Source organism: Chiloscyllium plagiosum, chromosome 11 (assembly GCF_004010195.1).
Source record: "Chiloscyllium plagiosum isolate BGI_BamShark_2017 chromosome 11, ASM401019v2, whole genome shotgun sequence".
Lineage (NCBI taxonomy): Eukaryota > Metazoa > Chordata > Chondrichthyes > Orectolobiformes > Hemiscylliidae > Chiloscyllium > Chiloscyllium plagiosum.
The window spans coordinates 77,464,611-77,480,504 of record NC_057720.1 but is presented as its reverse complement, the minus strand read 5'-3'; the positions used below and the strand labels follow the sequence as shown (position 1 = coordinate 77,480,504).

General features: G+C 44.1%; 1 protein-coding gene across 1 annotated transcript in view; it reads right to left on the bottom strand.

Moving 5' to 3' along the window:
• Positions 1-12,846: 12,846 nt before the first annotated feature.
• The window catches only part of LOC122554793, a 24,097-nt gene continuing 21,049 nt past the window's right edge, over positions 12,847-15,894 (bottom strand). The window contains exon 6 of the mRNA XM_043700172.1: positions 12,847-13,991. Within this exon, the coding sequence (XP_043556107.1) occupies positions 13,960-13,991 (32 nt within the window). The 3' untranslated portion in view covers positions 12,847-13,959. The remainder of the gene's footprint in view (positions 13,992-15,894) is intronic.

Genomic DNA, 15,894 nt, shown 5'->3' with positions numbered 1-15,894 from the left:
TAAGGGGCAACATTTTCACACAGAGGGTGGTACGTGTATGGAATGAGTTGCCAGAGGAAGTGGTGGAGGCTGGTACAATTGCAACATTTAAGAGGCATTTGGATGGGTATATGAATAGGAAGGGTTTGGAGGGATATGGGCTGGGTGCTGGCAGGTGGGACTAGATTGGGTTGGGATATGTGGTCAGCATGGACGGGTTGGACTGAAGGGTCTGTTTCCATGCTGTACATCTCTATAACTCTATGACTCTATAAGTAACAAGGAGGACTGATGAGGGCAGAGCAGTGGAAGTGATCTATATGGACTTCAGTAAGGCGTTAGACAAGGTTCCTCATGATAGACTGGTAGCAAGGTTAGATTTCATGGAATACAGGGAGAACTAGCCATTTGGATACAGAACTGGCTCGAAGGTAGAAGACAGAAGGTGGTGGTAGAGGGTTGCTTTTCAGACTGGAGGCCTGTGACCAATGGACTGTCACAAGGTTCGGTGCTGAGTCCACTGCTTTTCGTTGTTTTTATAAATGCTTGGGATGTGAACATAGGAGGTACGGTTAGTAAGTTTGTAGATGACACCAAACTTGGAGATGTAGTGGATAGCGAAGAAGATTACCAATGGGCTGAGAAGTGGCAGATAGAGCTTAATATTGATAAATGCAAGATGCTGCATTTTGGAAAAGCAAATCAGGACAGGACTTATACACTTAATGGGAAGGTCCAAGGGAGTATTGCTGAACAAAGAGACCTTGGAGAGCAGGTTTATAGCTCCTTGAAAGTGGAATCGCTCTGCCCTCATCAGTCCTCCTTGTTACTTATAGAGTCATAGAGTTATAGAGATGTACAGCATAGAAACAGACCCTTCAGTCCAACCCGTCCATGCTGACCAGATATCCAACCCAATCTAGTCCCACCTGCCACACCAGGTTATAGTCCAACAGGTTTATTTGGAAGCACTAGATTTTGGAACAGTGCTCCTTCATCAGGTGGTTGTGGAGTACACAATTGTAAGACACAAAATTTATCACAAAAGTTTGCAGTGTGATGTAGCTGAAATTATACATTGAAAAATACCTTGATTGTTTGTTAAGTCTCTCATCTGTTAGAATGACCATGATAGTTTCACTTCTTTCATATGTAAATCACAAAACTTTTTTTAAAAGTTACATTCTCAGGTTAATTTTAACAATTGGTGTCAGCCCAGATAATGTGTTTAAGGATGGGCACCAGATAATGTGTTGAAGGATGGGCACCAGATAATGTGTTGAAGGTGTTCACCCCTTGTGTGCTATTGTCTGTGCCATAATGTTTAGACTAATACTAATCTAAAAAATGAATGAACAGAATCTTACATGGATTCGCCGCACCTCTCACAGACTCCTCAATCATCTCGTGCAGCAGGCGCCACAACCTGGAAATTCAGATGGAGTCCACACTCTCAGCCTGCACTCAGGATACAGCAGTACAATTACACAACATTGCCAAATAGACAAGGCGACAAAACTACACCACGTACATGCACACCGAGAACAAAAAAACTGGAGAAACTCGGCATTCTCACCAGTAACAGTGAAGCCCACCCTGGCACCACAGTCGACAACATTATCACTGCGGGGAAGTCTATTATTAACTTATCGGACCACACCCTTCGACCAGAACAGATTGAAGTCCTGAACAGGGGTCTCAATTTCTGCCCCACCACCAAAATGAACCCATTAGTTCTTGCAGCAGACACAGAGGAGTTCATCAGACGAATGAGACTCCGGGAATTATTTCAAGGTGCCAGCAGTGATCTCAATGAGCCCGGAACAGTCATCACAGGGATCCGTAGAGACGCGACCAAATAAGGAGTCAACTTGGACCCCACCGGAGGGCCGCTGCCCTGGGCTTGACATGTATGTACAAACCGTCAGGAAATATATAAATGCCAGATTCATCAGCCGTACCAACAAGGTAGAGCAAAACATCACCCGTTCACAATGCAACGCCATCCATGCTCTCAAAACGAATCACAACATTGTCATCAAACCAGCAGATAAAGAAGGAGCCATCGTCATTCAGAATAGAACAGATTACTGCAAGAAAGTTTACCGACAACTGAACAACCAGGAACACTACAGGCAACTACTGGCTGATCTAACCAAAGAGAACACCCGTGAACTAAACACATTGATCAGGACTTTGGATCCAGTTCTTCAGAGTTCCCTACACACCCTCATCCCACATCTTCTCGCCTTCCAAAGATACACAAAGTCAATACACCAGGACCGTCCCATCCTATCAGGCTATGGCACCCTCTGTGAGAACTTCTCTGGCTGTGTCAAAGGCATCTTGAAACCCACTGTACAGGGGATCCCCAGCTTCTGTCGCAACACTCCAAATTTCTTACAGAAACTCTGCACCCACCGACCAATCAAACTCGGAACATTCCTCGTCACGATGGATGTTTCAGCACTCTACACCAGCATCCCCCACAATGATGGCATCGCGACAACAGCCTCAGTACTCAACAACAATAACTGCCAATCGCTGAACACCATCCTACAACTCGTCCGCTTTATCCCCGATCACAAGGTCTTCACCTTTGACAACAGTTCTTCATCCAGACATGTGGAACAGCCATGGGGACCAAATTTGCACCCCAATATGCCAACATCTTCATGCACAGGTTTGAACAAGACTTCTTCTCCAACCAACGCTATACACCAGGTACATTGACGACATTCTCTTCCTCTGGACCCATGGCAAGGAGTCACTGATAAAACTGCACGGTGATATCTACAAGTTTCATCCCACCATCAAACTGACCATGGACTATTCTCTACTACCTGTCTCATTCTTAGACACATGCATCTCCATCAAGGATGGGCACCTCAGCACCTCACTCTACCGCAAACCCACGGATTACCTCACAATGCTACACTTCTTCAGCTTCCACCTAAAACATATTAAAACAGCCATCTCCTCTGGACAAGCCCTACACCAGATCTGTTCAGATGAGAAGAAACGTGATGGGCATTTGGAAGTACTCAGGGATGCCCTCATAAGAACGGGCTACGATGCTCAACTCATCAACCGCCAGTTCTGACGTGCCACAGCAAGGAACCGTAATGACATCCTCAGGAGACAGACTCGTGCTGCAACCAACAGGGTACCCTTCGTTGTCCAGTATTTCCCTAGAACCAAAAAACTACGCCATGTTCTTCGTGGCCTGCAACACATTATCAATGAGGATGTGCACCTTGCCAAGACCATTCCCCCACCTTCACATGCTTAAAAATGTGTTGCTGGAAAAGTGCAGCAGGTCAGGCAGCATCAAAGGAACAGGAGAATTGACGTTTCGGGCATAAGCCCTTCTTCAGGAAACCTCCACATGCCTTTAAACAACCACCAAACCTCAAACAGATCATTGTTCGTAGCAAACTGCCCGGCTTTCAGGACAACTCCATACAACTTTGTTATGGTAGGCGCTGCAAGACGTGTCAGAGTGTGGGCATGGATATCACCATTACGTGTGGGGACACCTCCCACCTTGTACATGGCAGGTACTCATGTGACCCAGCCAACGTTGTCTATCTCATACGCTGCAGGCAAGGATGCCCTGAGGCATGGTACATTGGGGAAACCGAGCAGAGGCTAAGGCTATGGATGAATGGGCACCACACAACAATCAACAGACAGGGGTGTTCCCTCCCAGTTGGGGAACACTTCAGCGGTCCACGACATTCGACCTTGGACCTTCGGGTGACCATCCTGAAAGGCGGACTTCGGGACAGGCAGCAGCGAAAAGTGGCTGAGCAGAGGCTAATAGCTAAGTTCCATACCCATAGGGAGGGCCTTAACCAGGACCTTGGGTTCATGTCACACTACAGTTGCCCCATTGCATTATACACACGCCTACACAGACACACACACACACTCCTACAGACACACACTCCCACAGTCACACATGCATCCTCTCACAGACTTAGACACTTTTGCACACACACACACACATATACATTTGTGGGGTGAATTTTTACTTGCAGAATTACATTGTTCTTTGCTCAAAAACTGCATGAATCCATGTAAGATTCGGTTAATTCATTTTTTAGATTAGAATCAGTCTAAACATTATGGCACAGGCAGAGAACACAAGGGGTGAACACCTTTAACACATTATCTGGGCTGACACCAATTGTTAAAGTTAACCTGAGAATGTAACTTTTAAAAAAAGTTTTGTGATTTACATATGAAAGAAATGAAACTACCATGGCTATTCTAACAGGTGAGAGACTTAACAAACAATCAAGGTATTTTTCTATGTATAATTTCAGTTACATCACACTGTAAACATTTGCTATAAATTCTGTGTCTTACAATGTGCCCTCCACAACCACCTGATGAAGGAGCGGTGCTCCGAAAGCTAGTGCTTCCAATTAAACTTGTTGGACTATAACTTGGTATGGTGTGATTTTTAGCTTTATACACCCCAGTCTGACACCGGCATTTCCAAATCAGGTAGATAGGATCGTGAAGAAGGCATTTGGTATGCTTTCCTTTATTGGACAGAGCATGGAGTATAGGAGTTGGGAGGTCATGTTGTGGCTGTACAGGACATTGGTTGGGCTACTTTTGGAATATTGTGTGCAGTTCTAGTCTCCTTCCTATCGGAAAGATGTTGTGAAACTTGAAAGAGTTTGGAAAAGATTTACAAAGATTTTGCCGAGGTTGGACGATTTAAGCGATAGGGAGAGGCTGAATAGGCTCGGGCTGCTTTCCCTGGAGCATCAGAGGCTGAGGGGTGACTTTATAGGGGTTTATAAAATCATGAAGGGCACGGATAGGATAAATAGGCAAGATCTTTTCCCTGGGGTGGGGGAATCCAGAACTAGAGGGCATAGGTTTAGGGTGAGAGAGGAAAGATATAAAAAGCACCTAAGGGGCAACTATTTCATGCACAGGGTGGTACGTGTATGGAATGAGCTACCAGAGGAAATGGTGGAGGCTGGTACAATTGCAACATTTAAAAAGACATCTGGATGGGTTTATGAATAGGAAGGGTTTGGAGGGATATGGGCCAAGTGCTGGCAAATGGGACTAAGTTAGGTTAAGATATCTGGTCGGCATGGACGAGTTGGACCAAAGGGTCTGTTTCCGTGCTGTACATCTCTATGACTCTACAGGTTACCAGCCTCTGCAGCTTAGCTTACCTTTTATCACAGATGGTGAAACAAGCAGTTTGTAGTTATGGGAAGCACTGAACTGTATGCGTCTCACTCCGACTGGGGTGGAGATGTCACTGTAGGAGATCACGTTGGGTCAGCATCAAAGTGTCAGCATGTGCCAACAGCTTACACAGCTTACACCATTGTGCTTCAAGTCAATGGGAACAGGTCCATTTCAAAGGGGTGAAAAATGTGTTGCTGGAAAAGCACAGCAGGTCAGGTAGCATCCAAGGAGCAGCATCAAAGGGGACAAGTCTCAGTGGGCTGAAGGGGAACGACACGAGACAAAAGTGAGGACTGCAGGTTCTGGAGATTAGAGTCACAAGTATGGTGCTGGCAAAGCACAGCAGGTCAGGCAGCATCCAAGGAGCAGCAGGAAAATCGTTATTTCGGGCATAAGCCCTTCATCAGGAGGATTCACCAAGGAACTTGTCCAATGACATAACAGGGGGCTGAGCACTGTCAGTCCTGCCACGTCAAGTGCAATCAGTGCAGGGATTACAACTCCATTAGTAAGGGAGGTGCCAACACATCGCTTTTGGAGGGTGGGCAATCATCACCACCCAAGGGAGGGGACTGAGTATGATGAAAATGGATGCAAGAGCAGTTAGTGGTCAGTCATGAGCAGGAGAGATAGCTCCTGGGATTGGTTAGGAAGCACAGAGGGCACAAGGTTTAGTAGCTTAAGAGGATGAGGTGGGGTGAGACCTACGGAGAGAACATGCTGCATACAATACTGAGACCATCAGCTTCAGTGATGTGTGTGTGCACTGGCAAAGTCAGACAGGAGTATAGGGCTTTGGTGTTTGGGGTAGCAGAGGGAGAGGATGGAGCAAATAGGTGTTCACGCGGTCTTGCTGGATCCCTTCCCACTCGGAAGGCAGCACCCTCCTAACACTACTAGTTCTGTCCAAGCCGTCCTGGCTCTGTTGGTGAGATCTGCTTTAGTGGCCTCCCAGATCATCATTCCTGAAGAAGGGCTTATGCCCGAAACGTCGATTCTCCTGCTCCTTTGATGCTGCCTGACCTGCTGCGCTTTTCCAGCAACACATTTTTCAGCTCCCAGATCATCAGCCTGCCCAGGGCCCTGTCCTGGAAGCGTGAGACAGAGTGCCTTCCCACTGTCAGGATCGGGCCTCTCGGTTAGACAGGTCGCCCCTGGTTTGCAGCATCTGAAGGAGGTGTGCAGTTGGACTATAACATATAGCACCAGGTGTAGAGAAACCAGAAGAGCTCAGCTCCTTGCCTGCCACACCATTCCCCGAGAAATTCTCCCTCCACCAGAATTCATGAAACTCACTCGTCAACATTCTTTCACTGAATCTGGGAAAATCCATCACGTTATCGCAAACACTCAGTTATTGTAAAGAAATTAAGTAAACAGTTACTTACACTCTCGACTGAACTTCTCAAATCAAATTTCCTTTAGGTGCCCGCTTGATTTACAGCCCCATAAATGCAGGTCAGATACTTAGCAGAAATTGGGATTTACAAATTGGCATCTCACACTGAGTACTGTTTCAATGATACACATAAATATTGAGATGCAGTGGACCTTTTGCTTATTCCCAAGAAGGCTGTCTCTTCAAGGCTCCTCCAACCATCCCTTAGTTGAGTGCCCAGCGTCACATGGATGTTGCCGATGTCTTAAGCCTCGGTCAGAATTCTCCTGGATCTAACGGATCTCAACACTGGATTCTTATATCCAAGATCTCTCTCTCACTCACACACACACACACACAAACATACTCTCTTCTCAGCTTGGCTATGCCAGAAGTCCAACTCGCTGTTCATAGAGCCCTTCAGTTATTGAAAGGTTTCAGCCAGCGCACAGAATAACAGCAGAATTTAGCTTGATAGAGATATTGCTGCAGCATTTTGTTATAAACAGTACAGTTCAAAAGCAGAGCAGGCTTCTTCAGGTCTTAATCAAAGAGTCAGAGAATTGTTACTGTGCAGGAGGCCATTCAGCCCATTTGTGCCTGCCCTGGTTCTGTTACCTGGTGCCAATCTCCTGCTATTTCCCTTGTATCCTTGCACACCATTTTTATCCAAATGATCATCCAATGCCTAGGAGAATGCCACAACTGAACCTGCCTCTACCAGATTTCCAGGCAGTGCATTCCATACCCGAAGTGTTTTTTTCCTCACATCTTCCTTGTGATGTTTACACATCACTTCAAATCTACACCCTCTCATTCTTGTTCCTTCTATGAGGGGGAACAGCTTCTCCCTTCCCACTCTATCCAACCCACTCACTATCTTGATACCTCTATCAGATCTTCCCTCTACCACCTTCACTCCGAAGGGAACAGTCCCAACTTCTTAAATCTATATTCCTGGCCTCCTGACTCTCTATCTTTGTAACCTCCCTCAGACCTATACATGACATGGGTGGGTGGCATGGTGGCGTGGGTGGCATGGTGGCACTGTGGTTAGCACTGCTGCCTCACAGCGCCAGACACCTGGGTTCAATTCCCGCCTCAGGAGTTTGCATATTCTCCCAGTGTCTGCGTGGGTTTCCTCCCGCAGTCCAAAACTGTGCAGGCCAGGTGAATTGGCCATGCTAAATTGCCCGTAGTGTTTGGGGCAGGTGTAAATGTAGGGGAATGGGTCTGGGTGGGTTGTGCTTTGGCGGGTCGGTGTGGACTTGTTGGGCCGAAGGACCTGTTTCCACACTAAGTAATCTAATCTAATCTAAATGACCAATGTCTCTGCACTTCTCCAGTCTTGAGTCCTTGTGTATCCTTGGAGATCCTTGTGTACCTCCAGTTTTATGCACTCGAACATGATGGCAGCAAGCCCCTCAACTGCCCAGGTGTTATTCTCTGGAAATTCACCCCCTAAATCTCTTTGCTTCACCCTCATCCCATAATGCATTGCTACAAGAGGAGAAGAGTGCATTGTCTTTTTCTATCTCTGCAGGTTGCAACACACATGTCATCTTTTTATATGATTCCCAAAGTGGTTGATTCAAATGCTTTCTCTATGTTAGATTTAGAATAAAAGGAACTATTAATCAGGTTTCTTCAATAATCAGAAAATTGATTTCCTATAAAACAAAACTAATTCCATGAAGATTGACAAGATTGGTTGACACGCAGTTTGTAATGTCAGAATGTCAAGTTTTATCCCTCTAAATAAAGCACACAAATCAGACAAGGCAAAGGAAACTAAAACCGGATTTCTCTCCGCAGAGTTTCAACTTCAGAAAATATTTGACTGATAAATCTTCGCTCTTGAAAGAAAACAAAGGCTATTGGCTGTCATTCTGATACACCAAATGTCACTGAACACCACCAGTTGTCGGTGGTGACCTTTGGAGAGACCGTCATTCAGGAAATAGTGACAAATTCTTTCAGTGACTTCTCACACACAAACAGCTGGGCCGGGGCTTTTGGACCTATAGCTGGAGCACTTTTCAGAAACAGGAGAGTTGAGATGGGAAGCTTCTGTCTTTTAGCAGCCTTCTCCCTGGCTGAAATCCAAATAATCTCTGAGCAGGGTTAAGAATCTCCCATTTCTGGATTAGTGGTGCTGGAAGAGCACAGCAGTTCAGGCAGCATCCGAGGAGCAGTAAAATCGACGTTTCGGGCAAAAGCCTTTCATCAGGAATACAGGCAGAGAATCTGAAGGATGGAGAGATAAGTCAGAGGAGGGTGGGGGTGGGGAGAAAGTAGCATAGAGTACAATAGGTGAGTGGGGGAATATCCTCGGCAGAGTGTGAGGGGGAGTTGAAATGTTGGGCCACGGGGCGGTTTGGTTGATTGGTGCGGGTGTCTCAGAGATGTTCCCTAAAGTGCTCTGCTAGGAGGCGCCCAGTCTCCCCGGTGTAGATGAGACCGCATCGGGAGCAACGGATACAGTAGATGATATTAGTGGATGTGCAGGTAAAACTTTGATGGATGTGGAAGGCTCCTTTAGGGCCTTGGATGGAGGTGAGGGAGGAGGTGTGGGCGCAGGTTTTGCAATTCCTGCAGTGGCAGAGAAAGGTGCCAGGATGGGAGGGTGGGTTGAAGGGGGGCGTGGACCTGACCAGGTAGTCACGGAGGGAACGGTCTTTGCGGAAGGCGGAAAGGGGTGGGGAGGGAAATATATCCCTGGTATTGGGGTCTGTTTGGAGGTGCCCTTAAGAATCTCCCAGTCAATGGGAAGTGAGATCAGGGAAACAATAGTAGCAATTAACTGCAGTCATGTGGTTTTCAAGATCTGCAAATGCCCTTTACAAAAAAAACCTATCTAGGTATTCACAATTCTTCAAACTCAAATCTGCAAATTATTAAATATGAAACCTTCATAACAACACCCTATAAAATCACACAACACCAGGTTACAGTCCAACAGGTTTATTTGGAAGCACTAGCTTTCGGAGCGCTGCTCCTTCATCAGGTGGTTGTGGAGAATAAAATTGTAAGACACAGAGTTTATGGCAAAAGTTTACAGTGTGACGCAACTGAAATTATATATTGAAAAAGACCTGGATTGTTTGTTAAATCTTTTAGAATGACCACGTTGGTTTCAGCTCTTTCATATGTTAAATTGCAAAACCTTTTTAAAAAGTTACGGCAAAGGATGAATGGACACCACACAACAATCAACATTCAGGAGTGCTCCCCCCCAGTTGGAGAACACTTCAGCGGCCCGGGACATTCAACCTCAGACTTTCGGGTGACCGTCCTCCAACGTGGACTTCGGGACAGGCAACAACGCAAAGTGGCCAAGCACAGGCTGATAGCCAAGTTCGGTACCCATGGGGATGACGTCAACCGGGACCTTGGGTTCATGTCACACTACAGGTGACCCCATTGCACTATATACATACACGTGCACACACACACACGTGCACACACACACCCCTACAGACCCATACACTCACGCACTCTCATACACATACATACACTTTCATACACACCCTCTCACAGACTTCTACCCGTTTACACTCACACTCACACACACTCTCACAAACACTCAAACACCATCCCACTACCCCCCACTCCCCAATACACACACACACACATACACATATAAGTTTGGGGGGTGAATTTGTACTTGCAGAATTACATTTTACTTTGCTCAAAAACTGCATGAATCCATGTAAGATTCTGTAAATCCTTTTTTTAGATTAGAATCAGTCTGACCATTGTGGCACAGCCAGTCTCACACAGGACACCTTACACCTTCAATGCAATATCTGGGCTGACATGACACCAATTGTTAAAGTTCACTTGAGAATGTAACATTTTGCGATTTACATATGAAAGAATTGAAACCAACATGGTCATTCTAAAAGATGACAGACTTAACAAACAATCCAGGTCTTTTTCAATATATAACTTCAGCTACATCACACTGCAAACTTTTGCTATAAATTCTTACAATCTTATACTCCACAATCCCCTGAAGGAGCAGCGCTCCGAAAGCTAATGCTTCCAAATAAACCTGTTGGACTATAACCTAGTGTTATGTGATTTGTAACTTTGTCCACCCCAGTCCAACACCAGCACCTTCAAATTCATGACTCCTTAAAATCTACCTCTTTGACCAAGCTATTGGTGATCTATCTTAATGTATTTCTTTGTGGTTTTGCATCACATTTTGTTTCATCGTGGCTCTGTGAAGAACATTGCAAATCCTAACAAAGTGCGAGATGCTATAAAGATGTACATTGTTATTTTGCAGCCTAACCTCGCTGGCAAAGCCAGGTGCCAAAATTCCCCAGTTCCGGCATCAAATTCAATGCACTGAGCAAATCGTAAAAGGGCCGCAGCTCAAAGTGCAGTAACATTCTGGAAAGGGATGATAGTGAAAAGGGAAGACAGAGTATAATGAAACTCCATATTAATGACAAAAGGATACATGCAGAGAGCACTTATTGTCAGCCCAACAATCATATGTCAATTCAAAGGGAATTTATCAACTGAAGCACGTTCATCTGCACTTACCGTTCCAAGTGTGTAGTCCTGTGTAAAACCTGATCTAACTGGTGGCAGTATATTACAGCACTGCTGGTTTGTCAGCTCACATTTTAAATCAATCAGATGCTCGTGGAGATTTTAAATCCCAATTAGGATGAAGGAATTAGTGGGGCATTTAATGAGAGCTTTATGACTCCCAGAGAGTGATTCAAATAATTTCACAATCAGCTGATGTGATTGGATGGAAATAGTCATTTAGCCTAAGAGAGGGAATAAATAGACTTGTGATTGAATGTGTTCCTGTTCCTATCTTTGGTACACATCCGGTCTGTGTCACTCTACGCAGTGCCACTGGTCTCAGCTTGCTTCCAGTTCCTGGACTGACAGAATTTGCACAGCCGGGCGTGTTACTGAAACAGGTGCACTCTTCCAAATAGCTGCATTTCACTCCTAGTTAAGTCATCTTAATCCATTTTTGGAACACAGGTTGATTCCACAATAAAGAAAGCATTGGGCTGGAATTTGTGGGATTAAATTCCATGCTCATGAAATAGGGTTTCCCTGTTTGTGAAAACACAGCTGGGTTTTGAAGATAGGAATGTTCCTTTCTAAGCACAACCCCTGACTCCATTAACTCGAGGATGTGTGGTCATCGCTTAATTAAATGCCAGACATACCTGCACAGCAAAATATATCAATATAGTCAACTATTCAGCTAAAAGGTTGAGAAGATGAGATGGATGCAATTTTGGAAATCATCAAGTTGATTATTGATGGTTTGTGCTTGGCCTAAGCTCAATATGTTTTGCTGTTAATGAGGGCCTTTTATGGTCAGCCAGGGACTTCAGATTATGTAATATGGAATGAACAGCCATTAGAAGCCATTCCAACCAGCATTGTGTTAATAAACGTAAAATGACTGGAGTCTTGGTCCAAAGGGAATAGGATTTTAACTGTGTCAAGTAATGATAATTTTTCAAAACCGAAAGAACTGCGGATGCTGTAAATCAGAAACAACAGGATTTGCTGGAAAAACTCAACAGGTCTGGCAGCAACTGTAGAGAGAAATCAAAGTTAACGTTTCAGGTCGAGTGACCCTTCCTCAGAACTGGAATGATAATTTTTCCATCCTTTGTTTCGGTTTGAAGATTTTAACCTATATTTTGCCATTGGTTGCTGTTCCTTCACCGAAATTGTGCCAGTAATATTCTGAAAAGAAGGCTCAACTATCCCATTGGCATGAATTGGAATGGATATCTTGGTTCATTGAGTGGGAGATAGAGCTTCAACAATGGACCTTGATCTCCTGGCTATATAAATGGTCCTAGTGATAAGTCCGCCTAATCTTCCATGAAGATCGGTGACAGTTTCTAGTATCTCAGATTATACCGGGAATTAGATGGAATGAAAGCATCTTATAATGTAGCTTGCAGTCTGATTTGTAAGGTTCAGATTTCCAGCAATAATTATCCATACAATCAATGTTTGATCTCTTTTTGTCTTTTGTAAAGGTATCAAGGCAAAGGAAGCTATTTCTTTGATGAAAGATCAGTTCAGCAAAATATCTCTTTCATAAACCTCGTGGTAATTAATTCAAGAGTGACACTTTGAAAGCTGCTGTATTATTTCCATGATAATGGAGAATGATATGGCAAGTGGGAGAAAAACAACACTCTCAATCCCTGACCTGAATTGGGAAATGGCTTTTTTTTCATGAATACAAGCTCTGCCTTTATTAGTTTGAATTTACAATGTAATCTAAATTCTTTACATCGTGAATCAAATATATCAGCTCTCCTAACAACTCAGCAAGTTTATCCAGTTACTAACAGAACTGGACAGGCCAGAAAGATACTGGGTTCAACCATTTTTTGTGCTGAGCTAGCTGATTGAAGTCAATAATTTGTAAGCATTTCATTAGTGGGTTGAGTGCCTCTTGGTTAGAAAGGGAAATCACAAGATTCTCATTCCTTAAATCATGAACAGCATCTGAAGTGTGTATCTGTGTGGGCCACTGGATGATGAAATACAGATCAAGCTCAAACGACAATGCCTTTTCTGAGTTAATAGTCTGTAAAGACTGACTGCCAAATCTTGTGAATGAACAACTGTATCTTGGGAAACAAGCCGATAAAAGGGGTCAGTAAACTTAGATGGCTGGTTTGCAATGCAGAGTGATGACAATGGTGTGTGTATCGACTGAGGTCACCACGAAAGCCCGTCTCCTGAAACCCTTAACCCTTGCCTAAGACATGGTAACCCTCAGCCTAAAAGCGCCACCAATCGTCTCCTTCCAGCAAGATGGCAACTTGCACTTACTTGTTTCAGAAGCTGCACTTGGAACCATTTCCCCGTAAGGAAATGACGCTTTCAAGGGAGGGAAGAAAATTAGCAGAGGATTATTGGTTTGTAAAATAAGATTAACAAAACTGAATGTATCCCAGAATATGTATCTTAATGACTTCCTGAAGAACTTTCAAATATCCAAATCCTCGTGACTGTCAGGCCAAATTATGTTGCCAATTTCTGGGGGCCTAATACCAACAGTCAACCATTGCAAAGTCAAAAGTCTCACAATACATTGGCATCACTTTGTCCTGCGTGACCCTAGTTCATGAAGTGTTGGCCTTGTCTTCATACCCAAGGGTCACTCACTTTTCCCGATGGTAACACTGCTGTAGGAAAGTCCTCCCGGGTGAGGAAAGCAATCCACGAAGATTCCCCATTGTCACAGATTTCAAGTGTCTCCACCTTTTAGAGAGGAGGTGGAGAGTGTTAATGGGCTCTCTCTCACAAGCATCAAAAGGCAATCTGTTGAATAGCCGCTCATGGATGCTCATTCCTCAGTTTGGCTTGCACCTGCAGTTTAGGATTTCTATAAAATTAAAATGCAAAAACTTTAACAAAAGTTAAACTGTCCTATTAGTCCAAAATTCCTATTTTGTGTGTCTAACAGTCACTTTAATTAATATATATTTAAATGCTGTCTCCTTCCACCATGGATATTGAATTGAACACACTATTAAATAGGAACAGAAATTATAGCATAAAATAACACACAAGAGATAAGCATGGAGATGCAGGAGTAGGTAATTTAACCTTTGAAATTTGTTTCACCATTCCGGTTGATCTGTACCTTAACATCCATATGACTAAAACATACAATTTATTTTGTTTCGGGGATATTTTGAAATTTTACTCACTGTATTAATCCCAGTAACTATAGGCCAGTCAGTTTATCCTGGGTGGTGAGAAAGCTTTTACAAGTTATAAACTGGGGAAAAAAAATTAACAGGGAAAAGCTAACACACAGAAAAGGAAGATGGTGTTTAAATAAATTACCTGAGTTTTCTGATGATATGAAAGAGGGGGTTGATGAGGGCAAAGCAGTTGATCTGGTGTATACGGACTTCAAAAAAGTGTAGTGACATGTAATCATAGAATTACAACAGTGTGGAAACAGGCTGTTTGGTCCAACAAGTCCCCTCCGGCCCTCCGAAGAGTAACCCACCCAGACCCATTCCCCTACCCTATCACTCTCCATTTACCGCTGACTAATGCAACTAACCTACACATCCCTGAACACTATGGGCAATTTAGAATGGCCAATTCACCTAACCTACATATCTTTGGATCGTGGGAGGAAACTGGAGCACCCAGAGGAAACCCACACAGACACGGGGAGAATGTGCAAACTCCACACAGACAGTTGGTCGAGGCTGGAATTGAACCCATCCCTACTGCCATGAGGCAGCAGTGCTAACCACTGAGCCACTGCACCACCAATAGATTTATCCGGAAAGACAAAACCCATTAATAAGAGCCAGTAGCAGCACGGATACTTTTGAAATGGCAAGAAGTAGGGATTAATGGTGAACAACTGCATTTCGGGTTAGAGGAAGGTACACATTGGGGTTCCACAGTGGTCAGTATTAGGACCACTGCTTTCTTTACCTACATTGAAGACTTAGATTTGGGTAGGAATGGCCCAAGTTCAAAATTCCTAGATGACACAAAACTTGAAGGTATTGAAAATTGTAAGAAAGACAGTGATCAATGTCAAACGAGTGTGACAAAATGGACAAAGAAGTGGCAGATGAAATATAATGCAGAGAAGTGCAAAGTGACCCACTTTGTTGAGAAAAATGAAGACAGGTAAAATAAATTAAAGGGTGCAATTGTGAAAGGGAGTCAGGAGCAGAGAGACCTGAATGGCTTACTTCTGCACCCACATCTTATGGTTTATATGAGCACAAACAGTTGAAGATGTAGTTCAGGTTCAGAAAGAGCTAACAAGGTATACAGGAATTAATAATAGTGGCATAAGATAAGCAAGGAAGTTATGGTGAACCTTTATAAAACACTACAAAGGCTTCAACTACAGTATTGAGTCCAAGTCTGGGGATTGCACTTTGGTAACAATCTGAAGACATTATTGGGGTTGTAAAAAAGATTTAAGAGATGAGCAAATCCAGTAATGTGAATAGATTGGAGAAACAGGACTTTTCTCTCTGAAGAAGATTTAGAGGAGCTTCAAGAGAATTGTTCAAAATCATGACAGGTCTGGACAGATTAATCCTCCCACTTCCTCCAAACGAAAGGAGTAGCCATGGGCACCCGCATGGGCCCCAGCTATGCCTGCCTCTTCGTAGGATATGTGGAACAATCCATCTTCCGCAACTACACTGGCCCCACTCCCCACCTTTTCCTCCGCTACATCGATGACTGTATCGGCGCTACCTCGTGCTCCCACGAGGAGGTTGAACAGTCCATCCACT